Genomic DNA, 16,595 nt, shown 5'->3' with positions numbered 1-16,595 from the left:
GCTGAATACAGAATGCAGATTTTTTTTGGTCGCCCCTGCTTAAAAATCATACATTCCTGGAATTGTATTTGATTAGATGTGGAGAGGGCTTTGGAAAATATCATTGCTGGGCCACCGCGCTAATAACTGCTGATCCTGAATGTTTGAGCTCTGCAGGATGCAACATATAGATAGATAGATATTTTATTTCCTTATATTGTATGAGTCTGTGTGTATCCCTAGCTTGTTTTGTTTCTTCCTTGACTGCTGATTATAATCAATATTGTGACTTTGCCTCAGTGTTTGTCCTATGCCTCCCAATAAGTTCTACCAACTTGGGTGCACAGGGCTTGCTTTGCATGCCTCCACCTCATAGGAATAAGGTTGTGGGTGTGGGGCTTGATCCAATGCCGAAGCAATGGCCCAGAAGGAATGGTCGCTTTCAAAATAGCGCTTGGTAACCAGTGGGGAAGGACTTCGATTCCTTTTTGGTCATTTTGTTCTTTCATCTTTGTCCCTCCCTCCCCACTGAGCAACAGGATTCTTCAGGCTAAGAGTCAAACAGGGACGGTTGGTGGAGGGTTATCGCAGTAGCAGCGGTTGGAGGTAAAAATAATTCAACCTGCAGTTACGGGAGACAAAGTCGAAGTCCAATTCCCGCCGCCGGTTGCCTGTAGGTCGGCTGCCGAGGTGGGGGTGGGCACCGCGTCTGTGTTGGGTGATATGATCTCGGCCAGTGTGACATAGGTGCCGGCCAGGAAGCCCACGACGCCCAACAGGGTGATGAGGAGGTCCTTGGCCACCGTGGCAGGTCGAATCCGCTGGTCCGAGAATGTGATGAGCTCCACCAGTGGTGGGAAGATGAGGGCCAGGGCGCTGCTGCTCACCGCCCCCACCAAGGAGATGACCAGGTCCAGGCGGGGGATCAGCAGTGCCCAGGAGACTAGCAGAGACAAGGGAGAAGAAAGAGCCCTTTAGCATTGGATAAAATGATGTTTAAAAGGAAGTGTTGAGGACTAAGTGTGGGTGTTGGGCGATAGAAGTGCACAGGCCATCACTCCAATCCCTCCCTCACAACTTCTCACTCTCCTCAACTGCACCCCACTCATCTCCATGCCCAACATATACATCACATTGTTGCCAAGAAACATGTCATCCAACAAAATCATACAAAAATTAATTAAATAAAATAACCTGACCAAAAAAAACCCCTTTAAACATGGAAGGGCCAGTGGATGTAAGCGCCATCTGCTTACTGGCCATTTACAAACCCTCCAGCCTTCTGAGGAAACAGATTGACTACTGCAGCGCACAGGGTATTTCTCAGTGCGGGAGCTTTTAGCCTTAGAGGGACATGTCACCACAAAGCAAAATTAAACTAATTCAACAGGTCGCGGCATGGCAGATTAAGTCTTCCTTTGGGGCTGGCCAATGAACCAACGTGGCCAACATGTGGGGTCAGCAAAACTGGAAAACCAGCAATGTTGAATGGTATTATTTAATGAAAGTACTGCTAAGTGGAAAAACATGCATCTTCTCTTGTCAGCTGCAAACATACTGTCTGGGAGGGTTTCCAAGATGGGGCCAGAGTGAAGCAACTGTACTTTGAATAGGGGAATGGCATTCAAATCCTTGATACAATTGTAGCTGAACACTGTCAACACTACTGTAGCATGTCGATAGTTTTTCAAGTTGTGTTACTTCAAACTCCTACACGATAAAAATGCGAGCCAAAGGTGACATTTCTGAATTTAATACCGAAAAAATTACTTAAATTCCTGGAATGTAATGGTGACGAATCAAGTCGTTGGGGTACAGGGGGAAATATTCCCATATGCCATGTGGTGTGGTAGATCTCAGGAATTATTTTACATTCTTTCAAACATCACCAGATAAGAGCCCTGACATTTAAGAGATGTTGCCTCATCAGGCCTATTGTTTGCGCTGGAAAAATAATGTATAATGTATAAGAAAAACATTAAAAGATATGACAGCGAATTATCACCCGGTGACATTTAAAGTAATCAAGAATGAGATATGACGACTCAATTGGAAATAAGACAAAATTACATTTTGTGTTAAATGCCCACCGTCTGTCAGACTGTGACATAAAAAACCCCAACAAGCAATGACCCTGTCAGGTGTATCGTGGCCATGATCAATGTTGGACATGCTGACACTTGATATGGGCGCTAATTGTACGGGACACTCTGGATACAATGGGATACATCAGTACTTGAAGCTGGGCAGAGAGAGAGAAGGCTATTTTTTAAGTCATTTATTGACTAGTATTTATTCTGACAACTCCTTCACAGGGACGGAGAGTTTTGAAGTAAAATAAATAAGACAAATTTAATGTAGCATATTACAGATATACCGCTTCGCAACAGGCTCTAGAAATTGATTATCCACTTGATGTGAATAAACAGAGAGGTATTCGGGGGATGGGGCAGATTAGTGCCCTGAACTTTTCAAAAAGGACTGTAAATCAACAAACGTTGCGATTTTGAATGCAAAGCACTGTCTGCAGTTTCCATTATAAGAGGGAATTGAGTTGCTTTGATCACACACAAAAAAGCCATCTCCACTTTGAGGAATTAATAGTTGTTTATCAGAATTCTATTAATCTGGAATTCAGGAACACTTTGGCCAACTCCGCTACTTAAGAATGCATGTTTTACAGCATTGTGTCATTTCCCTACAACCAAAATGACTTGAAAGGCTGAGTGAAGTGGCAGAATAAACTGAGAATAAGGTCAAACGTGCCAGGAATAGACATCAATCAACTGGAAACAAAAATTCAGCCCTACCTCAAATGCCCTGTAGAATTTATTTTTTGGGGTTTTCGGGGGACAAACTTAGCAGTGTCTTAGAAGTGTCCTTTATGTTGGATATTTTTGGCATTGTATCACAAGTTTTTACATACTTGTCTACATGCTACTCACTTTTGTATTTTAATGTATGTGTGCACAAAAATAAAGGCAGGTATGGTTAGACTCTTTAACATGTATTTCTTTTCTCATATAACTGTATTTAACACTTTGCTGATTTTAAGCCTTATTTCAACTGATTAGTCATATGGCTAGACAGCTATAGCAACATAGCCTAGTGTGCACTACAGTGTATGCCTGATTTTACCCATCTTGTCATAAAAGTTGAACTTTTGACCCTTTTAAATTTTCCCAGGTTTTAGTCTTGCACTATAGACAACATTAAAACCACTGACAGGTGAAGTGAATAACATTGATCATCTCGTTCCAGTGGCACCTGTCCAGGGGTGAAATATACAGTATTAGGCAGCAAGTGAACAGTCTGTTCTTGAAGTTGATGTGTTGGAGGCAGGAAAAGTGGGCAAGCGTAAGGATCTGAGAAACTTTGACAAGGACCAAATTGTGATGGCTAGATGACTGGGTCAGAGCATCTCCAAAACGGCAGGTCTTGTGAGGTGTTCCTGGTATGCGGTAGATAGTACCTACCAAAAGTTGTCCAAGGAAGGACAACCAGTGAACCAGCGACAGCAATTTACAGGACTTAAAGGACCTGCTGCTAACCTCTTGGTGCCAGATACCACAGGACACCTTCAGAGTCCATGCCTTGATGGGTCAGAGCTATTTTGGCGGCACATGTGGGAGCTACATAATGAATGGTTTTATTAGTGGTGGTTCTAATGTTGTGGCTATGGTGTATATACCTGTATATCCATTATTTAACAAGGTAAAAAGTCTGATTGAGATTAAAATCTCATTTCCAAGAGTGACCTGGCAAAGAGAGCAACATAAACATTGTTACAACAATAAACACAGATAATACAAACAGACACTGTCACACTACAAACGAGTAAACACAATAAACGAAACGAAACAAAAACGGACAAGCTTAACTTAGCTCGTCTTTATTAATCACTGCACACACAACACATGCATACGTGTAGCTACGGCGGCCGACACACACACACACACACACACACACACACACACACACACACACACACACACACACACACACACACACACACACACACACACACACACACACACACACACACACACACACACACACACACACACACACACGTGTTTTGTAATTCTTGGGAAATCATACCTCAGCAATTGATGGAGGCCGTGAAATGTGTTTTTATCCTCTGCCCAGGAGCGGTGTGCACCTTACATCGCCCTGGTACTAACTTTAGCGTCCATCGCTGGTCTCATTAATATGCAATACAAGCTAAAGGACAGTTATTATCCATAAATAAGTATAATTTTTAAAAGCAAATTCAGTGAAAATTTAGGAGCAATCGCGTCGACCAAGAGTACTATTTTCAAATGGACTTAAATTCCCCCATAATAATCAGTTCAGACAATTTCTGGTCCTTCTGCACATTATTCCAAAAAGAAGGGGCAGCGTATTTAAAAGCTTTTTTGCCTAAAACTCTGGGAACCAACATCTTCTCTTCAGCCAAATGTTCAAATAGTTAGTGACTGGTGGTAGATTTACAGGGAGTGTCAAGGGAGCGCAGTGGACATTTTAGCTTAAAAAAATACAGCTCCCCTGTTTACCAAAGTGCACTTAGCGGTCAAAGAAAAAATTACTTCTAAATGTAGCAAGAGAGGGTTAGTGGTGACAGCTCAAATCTGGAGCTGGTGCTTCTGTCTATGATTAGATCAGGGGACCGCTTGCAAGTTTTGGGTCCAGAAACAATCAAAGTCAGCATGGCTGGTGGGGAGCTGAGATTGACTGTGGAGTTAGCATTCCTATAACAGAAGGCTTTGACATAACAGCACTGTAATGTATCATCTGTAGAGTTTTGCATTGCTAAAGGAATCTTGAGTGTCTGCTAACGTCAGCAAGTTGGCCGAGCTAAAAAAGGGAATGTTGATTGTTGCACCTGCCCCCTTCCCAGCTGACCTTAAGGGGCCAAAGATTGTTTGGTTTTGTGACATATTCATAACTTAGCTGGCATAGGAATGGATATGTAACTGTAGCTACACATTGAGGCTTTGCTAATGAGAAGGCAAATTCTTGCACAGAAGTGGTTATAGTTTTAATTTGCTGGACATATACCGTAAAGCATACAGTATATGCAGTCGTTTGTAGAGTCAAGCATATAATGTTTATTCCATGACAATTGCCAATGAAGCAATTAAATTCACAATAAATCACTGAAGTGCGTGCGTGTAGCTTTCCTGCGCCTGTACGCTTGGGAGGGCATTGTGGACAAGGTCATGGCCAATGAGACTTTGCTAGAATATGAGATGAGCACGACAACCCCCACAGCCCACTCCAATCCAGCCCAGCGCACCCCATCCGGCTGGTGTGGTTCCCTGGGGAGATGGTGGGGAGTCAAAGGAATCGGGGGGGGGGGGCAAACAGAGCCTGAAGCTCCTCATTCCTCTTGAGGCCGTCGGTGAAGACAGACAGCTCCAGCTCGTCTTGACTTCATTGACTAGTTTGTCTGCGTCACTTCACCCCACACACACCCCTTTTTAAAAGAGATAAACTAACAAACGCATACATACATACATACATACATACATACATACATACATACATACATAGAGACTGCTGAGAGGGCAGAGTCACACAAAGGTGGTCTTAAGTTATTCCAGACTCGAGCTGTGTGAACTCGGCGGAGGTGGAGGTGGGTGGCATTGTAGAAAAGAGAGAACAGCAAACATCCTGGTTATTCGAAGCGGTGCTCAGGTCAGTAGCAGCAATCTTGCAGCATCCTGTTGATATTGACACAGTGACCCGCGTGCGGCTAATATCAAGGCCAGCACAAACTCCTGGCCCAGCCCGAGGCCCAATTTACAGGACAAGGCCATTTTTCCGGGCCCCTGCCAACAACACGACAAACGAAGCAAGGAGAGAGGAGAGGCACAGGGGGTGGGGGGGTGGGGGCGTGGGGAGGCTGGGTGAAGCAGAGTTGATAAATACCAATGCCAGGCTGCAGAACACAACTCCTTTGCTCTAACATTATCTCGCCCTAAGCCATGGATGAGTACATAAAAATGTCTCCGGGTGGGCGAAATATAAATAAATAAAATACGACAACATTTCTTTTTCTGAAATCTGTGATTGAGACCAAATAAATTAAGACTTGGCTGATTTACGTAAGATGCCACCTGTGCTCCCTCCATACCCTCTTCTGGAGTGACGCCTCTGGATTCCTTCTCAATCCAATACCAAGTTATACCAAGACCAGTATCCTAATAGCAAATAGCTACCCAAGGAAAATCCCTTCCTCTCCGACACAATTATTTGCTTCAATTATATATATTTTTTGTTTTATTTAAGCATCAGATACACATTCAATAAAAAAATAAAATAAAAATAAAGTGATGAAAAGTTTGGCCTTTTTTGTCGAGATTGACAATAGAATCGGTAAAACGGCCAGTTAAATATGAGTGAATTGTTCCTGGCTTGTACGTCACTAATCTGAAGTGATTTTAGGTTGAAGAAAACACTAGATTGATCTTTTTGTTAAAATTCCCAGAGGAAACGTTTGAATCGTCAGTATAGATACTATTATAAATACAGTATAAATATTGATCTACCCATCACTATTCCATACCCATTCCGGGTTTGGTACTCACCCTCTCCATGCTGCCTCAACACCATTACCCAACATGCTCATCAAGAGCTACTCAACCACCTTGATCCCCTTGACCGAAGTCGATCCACACACCTAGCAGATGTACCAAGTTACGCTTCTCAAAGGGTAATCTACCTTGCATTTGCTCATTTTTTAACCCGCAGACGTGGAAAAACCTGCTTGTGCAGACAGACCAACATCTCACATAGCACTTTGGGGGCTTTGTTGCCCTGGCGCATTATGATATTGGCTGGGAAATAACAGGATTCTTCGCCGGCCTGGGATTTACCATTTCCTTTTCTTTGATTTCTTCTTTAGTGAAGGTGTCTGCGACTGAGCTGTGCAACTATGCGCTATGTTAGGGTCACACCGCCGGTGACGCGGCTGCAGCATGAAGCCAAGTCACTCTTGTCGCCAAGTCGATCACTCCTTGTCGCCAGGTCTCTGTGCCCCTGGCTTTTGTGGGTGTGTTGGCTCAAAATTGGCTGTTGTGGGCTCACCAAACATTTCAAACCACTCTCCCTTTCCATATTTAATACATATTATATAGACGGATGGCACCATGTGTATGTTTTTATTAAAATTCAGTAGCTGTTTACATGGCAAAATAAATAACCACTTGAAAAAATTACAGCACTAGTCTTGCCATCTGTCCAATGAAATAAAGAATTGTCCTTGTTGGAGAAATGTAAAATGACAAGTTCCTTATTTCATCTATAGTTTAAGGGTTTTTCATTAAAAAAATTTGCCTAATCATGAACAGTGATGCAGTGGTCCTGGCGTCCATTGTTCAAGGATCAGTGCCAGTGAGAGCATATCTACCTTCATTCCTGCCGTTGCTAGTTTGCATATAGTCTGCTCAAATTTCCTCGAAGCCGTGAGCTCATCAACGGTTGTAGCGCCGCCCACTGCAGCTGGATGAAGCAGAGCTCCATTTGCAATGCACTGCAGCCTGTCGCTTTGCAGCGCATGTGTGCCGGTGGTGTGACATGTGCGTTATGCATGTACTCCCCCATACAGGCTTTGCACTGTTGGTGGTGGGGTCCACGTTTTCCCCAAGAGAATACAAAAACAAATCAATCGATCAGAAGAAGGCATAGAAGCTGCAAAGAGCGAAGAGGAGGATAAATCCAGATGTTGGGAAAAAAAACAAACTGTTGCGAATCTTACGGATTACCACTTAATAAGTGTATGTGTGTGCGGGGAGCAGAAAGTGCAGTATAATTTTCTTGGCAAAGCAGTGATTCCCCATTAACGCCCGAGTGGATTAAACTGTCTCATTTAATCTGAGAAGGCAGACGAGGGGAGGGGGAGGGGTAAAGCAGAAAAAGAGGGACAGAGGAGTGCTGCAGACGGGGGGAAGGTCAGATGGAAGCACCGAAAGCGACGGCAGAGAGATGGAGGGAGAAGACGACGATGACGACGGAGAAGAAGCGGTGTAAATTGAGCCCGCTGTTTGAATTCGAGCTTGGTCTCGGGCTGGGCGCCTTCCCTAATTACTTTTTGTTTCCCGCTAAAGCGCCGACGCTACAAATCAAACCTCGGCCGGAAGACTTCCGCAGCGAGACTTGCCAACATTGAAGCTACGCAGGGGGAAAGAAAGGAAGGAGGGAAGGGGGGAAAAAACCCACACACAGATACATGGAAAAGCAAACTTGTTAACATTCGCTCGCGTGGCTTCAGATCAGCGAAGAACATTACGCTGTTGTGTTGAAAATCCCGATCGCTACACACTCAGTTGGGGTGAATTAATCAGGATTTGCGGAGGTATTTGCCGGAAAAATATTTGAGGGGCGGAGAAAAAAACAAAAGAAAAGTAGTTTCATCAGTCAAAACTCCGTGGATCAGCCTACAGAGCGCTTAAAGTCTGATGAATATTATTAAAAAAAAAGATGGGGGGGGGAGATTTGTACCTGAATGAGCAGGAGTGAAGAATATATTCAAGTCAGAGAAAAGAAGGGTAAGCTTTCTCTGTTAAAAGTATTAAAGTAGTACGGACGACGGACGACGTCCTTCTACTCAAGTCCTTCTACTGTGGAGCGGTGGAGAGCATCCTGACAGGCAACATCACTGCCTGGTTTGGGAACTGTACTGTTCAGGACAGGCGGGCCCTGCAGAGGGTTCCAGCTGAACATACCACTGTAACTACACTCCCCTCCCTGCAGGACTTATACACCAGGAGGTGTAGTAGCAGAGCCTGCAGGATCATGAAGGATCCTCACCACCCCAACAACGGCTGCTGCGGTCAGGCAAGCGCCTCCGCAGTCACACAGCGAGAACAGAGAGACTGAGACGGAGTTTCTCCTCGCAAGCCATAAGAACTGTCAATGCTGACCTCACCAGGGGTCCTCACTAGGCCACACACATAGGCTCCACTACCTTACTGTACTGTATGTAGCATGTACTGTACCGCATACTGTGTCATTGTTCAGGGTTGTTCGGTGTTACCGTATTGCTGTGCCGCACTGTTGTATACTGTGCTGTATTATCCCAAACACTACCTCACCTCATTCACATGCCACTTTAATGCACATATCTGTATGTACATAATTGCCTATTCTATATACATAAGCATATTCCCTTTATCTATTTTATTTTATTTTATTTTATTCTATAAGTATTATTCGACTTACTGTATTACGTTTTAGGAATCAGTTGGTCTATTAGAAAGAAATTTTTCCCTAGGACTTATTGTGTGTTATCACCGGGTGCGTTGCATTACATTTCACTGCATATATGTATGAAAGTATGTATGTATATGTATGTGACGAAAAAAAACCTCTTGAATCTTGAATCTAGTAGTCAAGTTTCTCCATGGGTCTTTTAGATAAAAAATATAACCAAAACTAAAAAAAAACAAAAAAAAAACATATATATATATTTATAAAAATATTCATAATATATACACACTAGATCATATGTAATATAATATAATATAATATGTATAATTAAATAAAAAATATATATGAAATATGAAAAATATAAATTACAAAATGTATAATTATATCATACTTGGAAATGGGCTGCTTGGACTGCTCTGGCCCGGTGCATCCAGATGGTTGGGTGGTTCCGTTCCAGGTGCCGGGTGGCCCCACCCGCATGAAAGTGGCGGGTGCTTTGCATAACGATGGCACGTCTGCCATGGGAGGCTGAAACAGCCGCCGCCATCTTGCGGGCTCAAAAGTTTTCTTGTTTTCCCAACCGCCCCTTTCGCTGCACACAGCTCACCATCTCGTTCTCTCTCTCACTTCATTTCCCCTGCTACTGGGGTTTTGCGCCTGGCAGTAATTCTATTCCTCTGGTGCCCTGTTGTGACAGTGTCGTCTAATTAGCATTCCACCACTGCTCTAATTACGTGATTAGGAGGCGTCCGGGAGCAAGGCACAAGAGCTCCAGTAAAGCCTATCCTCATACCTAACCGGTTACTGTAGGCCGGGGCGATGGCTCTAAGTGTGTCGTGTGTTTTCTTTTGATGTGATGAGGGGTAGGTGGATTGGGGTGGAGGGGGTTGCAGATGTTTGCCCCTGTATGTTTTGTTGCCGCAGATTATCGAGTGAAGCGCTATGACAGATGCCATAACGCTTCATGCAAATCGGCTATTCCAGATGTCTGGAAACCTGTCGCAACCAAATACACACACAGCTCAGCTCAGGGTGCTTCATATTTGATCGAACCTTGCAATTGAATCCTTGTTGACCCAGTGTTTCAATGGCATGCATTGTAATTTACAGTCACCAGTACTCGAGTACGTTTTCACCTGTACTAGCACTTTATTGAGTTCAACTAAGATTCTGCACATTTGTACTTTCACATTTGTAAAGTTTTATAAGCAATTCGCAATTTTTCATTTACAAACAGCGACAAAGTTAATATTTTAACACAAGAAGTCACAGCAGCCAATCAAAGCAATGCATTTCCATTGGCTTCGCTGCTTATATGCTGACGGCAGTTTGGTTAGCAGTTCAATCGCCTCAAATGAATGGCTTATTAATTCATCCTGTTTGTCTACATTATTTACAAATAGATTATAGCCAATGTCGACTGAAATGGATTCTTTCCCATCCAATACGCAGGGTGGAAAAAGTTGATACTCAGTTGAACTTGAGAAGTTGTTTTAGTAAACTAGTGATATACTCATTTTCCTCATCACCACTTCTACCTGCACTCAGGTAAAAGGTCTCTGCAGTCGCGGTAATCTGACTCAACTAAGAATTTCCAGCACTCTTTTGATATTACTGTCAATACAGGCCAGGAACTACGAACACAGCAATTTCTGGACTGTTCCATTTCAGTTGTTGTTTCTGTTGTTGCTATTGCTGCTGTTTCTGTTGTTGCTGCTGGTGTTGTTGTTGTACCACTTCCGGTTCCGGTGACGTCTTTGTGTGTGTGTTACTTCGTTGAATCGTTTCCCGACTTTACCTGACTTTGGATTACGGATTTCGGATTTTTCACACTATGACATCCTTACAATTTCCTTACTTTGACCCTCGCCGGAGATGTTTTTCGGATTTTGGAAAGTGGAATTTGGCTTGGCCAGCACTCAGCTAGTGCTAGTCTTTGCTGCTGTTGTTTTTGCTGCTGTTTATGTTGTTTCTGTTATTGCTGCTGTAGTTGTTTCTCATGTTTATGTTGTTTCTGTTGTTGCTGCTGTTTCTGTTGTTCAAGATTGAAGAGGTTATTTGTTACATTCATATGGTCATACATATATGCAGTGAAATGTCATGACGCCTGTTGTTGTTGCTGTTTCAGTTGTTGCTGCTCATTTTGTTGTTTCTCTTGTTGCTGCACTTTTTGTTGTTGTTTCTGTTATGCTATTGTTGCTACTGCTGTTCTTGTTGCTGTTCTTGTTGTTTCTGTTGTTGCTGCTGCTGTTGCTGCTGCTGTTGTAGTTGTTATTGTTTTTGTTGTTGTTGCCGCTGGTGTTTCTGTGGCTGCTGCTGTTGTTGTTGCTGCTGCTATCGTTGTTTTCTATTGTTGCTGCTGTTGTGGTACTGCTGTTGTAGTTGTTTTTGTTGTTGTTTTTGTTGTCGTTGCTGCTGCTTTTGTTGTTGTTTCAGGGGCATTCTTTTGAAATGACCAGCTGACAATAATGTTCTTCCTTTGATTGTAATTCTAATTGTGGTCTTTTAAAAGCATATTGTGTTGCTCTGGTATGCAATGCGCTTTATAAAAAAAGTGTGACTTGACTTGACTTGACTACTTTCTAAGCAAAGTGCAACGTGAATGGATGGAGCCCACGTGCTGCTCTGTGCAGATCTTTATGCATAGTGGTAACAGGTTACAAATACCCCTTTTCCACCAAGGCTAATATGGAACCAGTTCTTCGCGTTTAAACAGCATAAGAATCGGCTCTTGGCCGGTGAAACCGGTTCCAGAACAGCACCACTTGGTTGCTAGTTCAGAACCAAGAACTGCTTATGTCAGGGGCTGGTGGCGGGGACAAGCAAGCCTGACCAAAACATTGGGACCAGCATTTTTGTCACGGCTTCAGCAGTACAGAGTTCATAGATGTAAAATCTATTCTGTGGAGCTCTCAAGTGGACAAATCATGTGGAGATATTGTAAAATATATCATATTTTATTGAGGAGCACACCTTTTCTTAAAATTATTAGAACGTACAAGCTGCCGGCACCGGGCTTTGCCGGCACCCCACCCCTCCACCGGTTTTCGAGATCCCCCACAAATTTGGCGTGATGGACAATATTGTAATTGTTCACCCATAGTCATCTTTGCCCTGTGTAGTGTGTCATAATATAGACTTTCGGATTTTTTTCAGCATCTGTAACAAAAATAAACACAAACCTTGCAATTATATTAACAACAATCATAATAAATACATGTGATTTCACAAACATAATTAATACATTGTTATTTTAATTTGTACTTAATTGTATTTTGTCTATCAATGTACAATTGAAAAAAAATGTTAAATAGATTACTTGTCTTTATTGCAATACAGACATTTATTGAAAATTAACATTACTTTGGAATTTGACTTATTATGGAAGGGCTCCTCACTTTTTAATACCTTTTCTCTTTTCATTTCATCACATTTACCTGTAGGAAGCTGGATGTATATGAATTTTTTACAACTGTCTTTTTGCCTTAAAAGGAAACCTTCTCATTGTTCAAAGTTACCTTATTGTTTTCGAAAACGATCTGTAGCCAGTTTCATCAGGAAGGTGACATTTGGTCTCCTGCGGGGCAATAATGACGCTTTTATGGAAGCTTACGCAGGGAAGTGAAGTTCCGTAATTTTAGTGGTGACGTCTTTCTGTGGATAAAAATTTCAGATAGGATACGGTTCCATGAAATCGGAAAAGCGTTGGCATCTTTCTGTGACTAATTACAATTTTACGGCTTCTGGTTTTCCAACGTATTCGTACTACATGAAAGCATCACTCATTTCCACAGTTGTGGTAGATTCGACTCGATGTGGTCACGAGTTTCTGTGGATTAATGTTTTTTCGTGCCCAAGTTCATCGATAGTTTACGATTGTATGACATTGGAAAAATGTTGACGTTTTATGTGATTATATACCATTTTCAGGGTACTATTTTCCAGATTCGTTCTGGGAATATGAAATCATCATGGACTCGCTGATTTTCTATCTTATGGCTGTTGCTAGGAGTGCAACAGATCACAAAACTCACGGTTCAGATCATATCACAGTTTTGAGTCACAGATCGGATTATTTTTTCGATGAGCAAAAAAATATATATATTTTTTTACATAAAATCTTAAAACATAGAAAATATTCAATAGTCAATTTTTAAATTCAAGTGCAATATGAGGCATGCATGATACCTTCTTCCTTTAAACATGGTAGTGAATGAAAAATATGATTAGATCCGCCCCCAGTAACGGAATTTAATTCCAGTAACATAAACCAGTATCATGTTCAATTTCTCCTCTTTATAACAAACTCAATTTCATGAAAATTCGATTCGATTTTCGATTTCAACATATGTATTTTTTTCAGCACTAACACTAACCCTATCGAGTCTTGATTTGTAAAGAAAACACTTGTTTTTCAATAAGTAACTTTGAGTCCAGTCACATTAAATCATTATGAATTATGTCATTTTTTGGGGCGGAATAAATATAAACAAAATATTTAATAAAATTTCATAGATAAAATAAATGCTTGGGAGCTATAAGAGACAATCTTTTGAACACTACAATAATTGTGACTCTTCTCCTCCACGTCTGTGTCTCCTCTGTAGTTCTTCTCTAATCTGACTTTTTACCTAATTCTACTCATCATATCACAGCATCATCATCAGGTCTCTTGCTCGGCGACGGGGGCGACGTCATACGTAGAGCCAATCAGTTTTACCAATCTTCTCCATTTGGGTCGGTCCAGTGCTAGGGACTCGGCATCAGCAAGTGACAGGTCCATTTGGTGTAGGTCCCTGGTGACGGCATCAATCTATCGGGTGCGGGGGGCACCGCGGGGGCGTTTCCAGCCGGCAGCTTTAGGTTGGAAGTGGAGGATAGCATGAGTAGGGTCTTCCAAGGGGAGCCTTTTGACATGGCCATACCAGCGCATCCGACGCTGTGCTGCCAGGTGGGACGCAGGGGGCTGTTGGGTGAATTCCCGCAGCATGATGTTGGAAACCCTATCTTGCCATTTTATCCCCTCTATTGAGCGCAGTGCTCTGGTGTCAAAGCCATCGATTCTGGCAGCCAGGGTCTTGTTGAGAGGCCAGGTTTCTGCTCCGTAGAGGAGGATGGAGAGGACTGAGGTGTTATAAATCCTTAGTTTGGTCGCTCTTGAAGTGCGTCCAAAGTGTTGTCATGGCACTGGCTGCCAGGGCACGTCTCCGGTTTGTTTCAGGTGAAATGTTGCCATCGTTGGTGATGATGGACCCGAGGTAGGTGAAGGAGGTCACAAACTCAACCTCCTCTCCACTGATATGCAGCGGAGGGGGGGCGGCACCTCCAATGTGCAATAATTTTGTTTTGGGCCAGCTGACCTTCAGACCCAGTTTGTTGGCTTCCTCTTGGTAGGTTTCCAAGGCTTCTTTTAGCTTGTCAAGAGTGGAGCAGAATAGCGTGGTGTCGTCCGCATATTTCAGATCTGTGAGGGTGTAACTACCTAGTTTAACCCCAGGAATACGTGCACATATTCGTTCCATCAGGTGGTCGATGATGCAGTTATCGGTCTGGTGCAGGTACGCATCCTTGCCTCACTCCGCTGTTGATTGGGAACCAGGTAGAGTTTGTGCCATTGACACGCACACAGCTTTCGGCATCGCTTTAGAGCTTTTGGAAGAGAGAGGTAATCTTTCTTGGAGCTCCAAGGATGGTGAGGATCTTCCAGAGGGAGGAGTGATCCACTGTGTCAAAAGCTGCCTTCAGATCAAGAAAGGCAATGTAGAGGTGTCTGTTTTGGCGGAACTCGTGTACCTTCTCAATGATGAGGCGGAGGGCAGAGATCTGGTCCGTTGTGAAGCGGTTTGGCAGGAAGGGCCCGGGTGAGAAGTATGCGGGTAAAGATCTTGCCTGGGATAGACATGAGTGTGATGCCTCTGTGGTTGCTGCAGACCATTTTATCACCCTTGTGTTTCCAGAAGGGGAGGATGATACCCCTGGTCCAGTCTTCCGGGGGGTGCTCAGTTATCCAGACATGATTGATGATTTCAGTGAGCCAGTCAATGGTGTTGTCACCGCCCAATTTCATCATTTCAGCTGTTATGTTCCAGATACCTGGGGCTCTGTCATTTCTCAGTTTGGTCAGAGCTTGCATGACCTCTACTTTGGTGATGGGGTCTATGCTGCAGTTGTCATTTGCGCTGGCATTTTTGGATGAAATGGTGAGAGTGGGGTCAGTTTGGGGTGCGGGGTGATGCAGAAGATCACTGAAGTGCTCCTTCCAGCGGCTGATGCATTCATCCTCGGAGTTCAGTATGATACCCTGTGCGTCCTTTACCTGGACTGCCTTCTGTTGGGGGCCTGATTTCACTCACCTCAGGGTTCGATACACTTGGGTGAAGTTGTTATTTTCGGCGGCAGAAATCCAGGCATTCTGCTTCTCCTTGCCAGAATCTCTCCCTGTATTCTTTTATCGCGGTGTTGCGTATGCGATTTAGTCGACGGTATTCAGTCATGTCACCCCTAAGACGTGCTGCACTACGGAGCTCTATGATTTCTAGCGTTGTTGGTGTTATCCAGGGGCGCCTAGTATGGTGTATGGTGGGGGCGTCGGATGGAGTCAGCAGCTGCCTGGTTAATTGTGGACACGAAAAGGTTCCAGTTGGTGAGTTCTTCTTTGGCGAGGGCATTATACTGGTTGGAGATGGAGCGGGTAAACACTGAGGTGATGGTTGGATCCTGGAGATGAGAGGATCTCAGTCGAGGTGGTGCCCGTGATGATGGAACATCCTTTAACTTCAGTCTCAACTGGGCAACCAATAATCGGTGGTCCGTATTGCCTAGCTGGGCTCCACGATACACACGGCAGTTGGTAACACTGGATTTCCAGCGACTGGAGATGATGATGTGATCTAAGGCCTTGCGGGTTTTGCCATCATTGCTATACCATGTCCATTTGTGTATGTTCTTCCTGGGGAACCACGTGTCTACAATAGATAGGGCCCCAGCACTGCATAGATGCTGGAGGCGGTCACCGTTGTTGTTGGTGGTGAGATCTGGAGATTCTGGGCCAATGATGTTTTTGGTCTGCGAGTCCCGTGAAGTAGAGGAGACGGTGGCGTTGAAGGCTGCTAGCACAACAGTGATGTTATGAGGGGGTATCTGCTGGATGACCAGATGTAGTTGATCAAAGAAAGCGTTCTTTGCCTGGTCGTCTGCGACCTCTGTTGGTGCATAGGCAACAATGACTGTTAACTTGCCGTGTTGGTGGTGGAAACAGGCGGTTAGCAGCCGTTCGCTGACTGGGGTCCATCCTATAAGAGATTTCCTATCATGGCATGGCATTGCTAGGGCGACACCATATAGCCCTCTGTTGTCATTTGAGCCACTCCAGATGTAGCTGTGGTCTCCCTCTTTCTTCTCAC

The 16,595-nt window shown here is 43.6% G+C and overlaps 1 protein-coding gene across 1 annotated transcript in view; it reads right to left on the bottom strand.

The window, feature by feature from the left end:
* Positions 1-596: 596 nt before the first annotated feature.
* slc36a4 (solute carrier family 36 member 4) overlaps positions 597-16,595 on the bottom strand; it is a gene marked incomplete at its 3' end in the record, with an annotated part of 230,883 nt that continues 214,884 nt past the window's right edge. Inside the window, exon 11 of the mRNA XM_080006768.1 lies at positions 597-922. Coding sequence (XP_079862894.1) covers positions 597-922 — 326 coding nt within the window. The remainder of the gene's footprint in view (positions 923-16,595) is intronic.

This window comes from Zeus faber (assembly GCF_960531495.2).
Source record: "Zeus faber genome assembly, chromosome: 9".
Classification (NCBI taxonomy): domain Eukaryota; kingdom Metazoa; phylum Chordata; class Actinopteri; order Zeiformes; family Zeidae; genus Zeus; species Zeus faber.
Note: the sequence above shows the minus strand (reverse complement) of the source record. Positions and strands in the feature narration are given on the sequence as shown.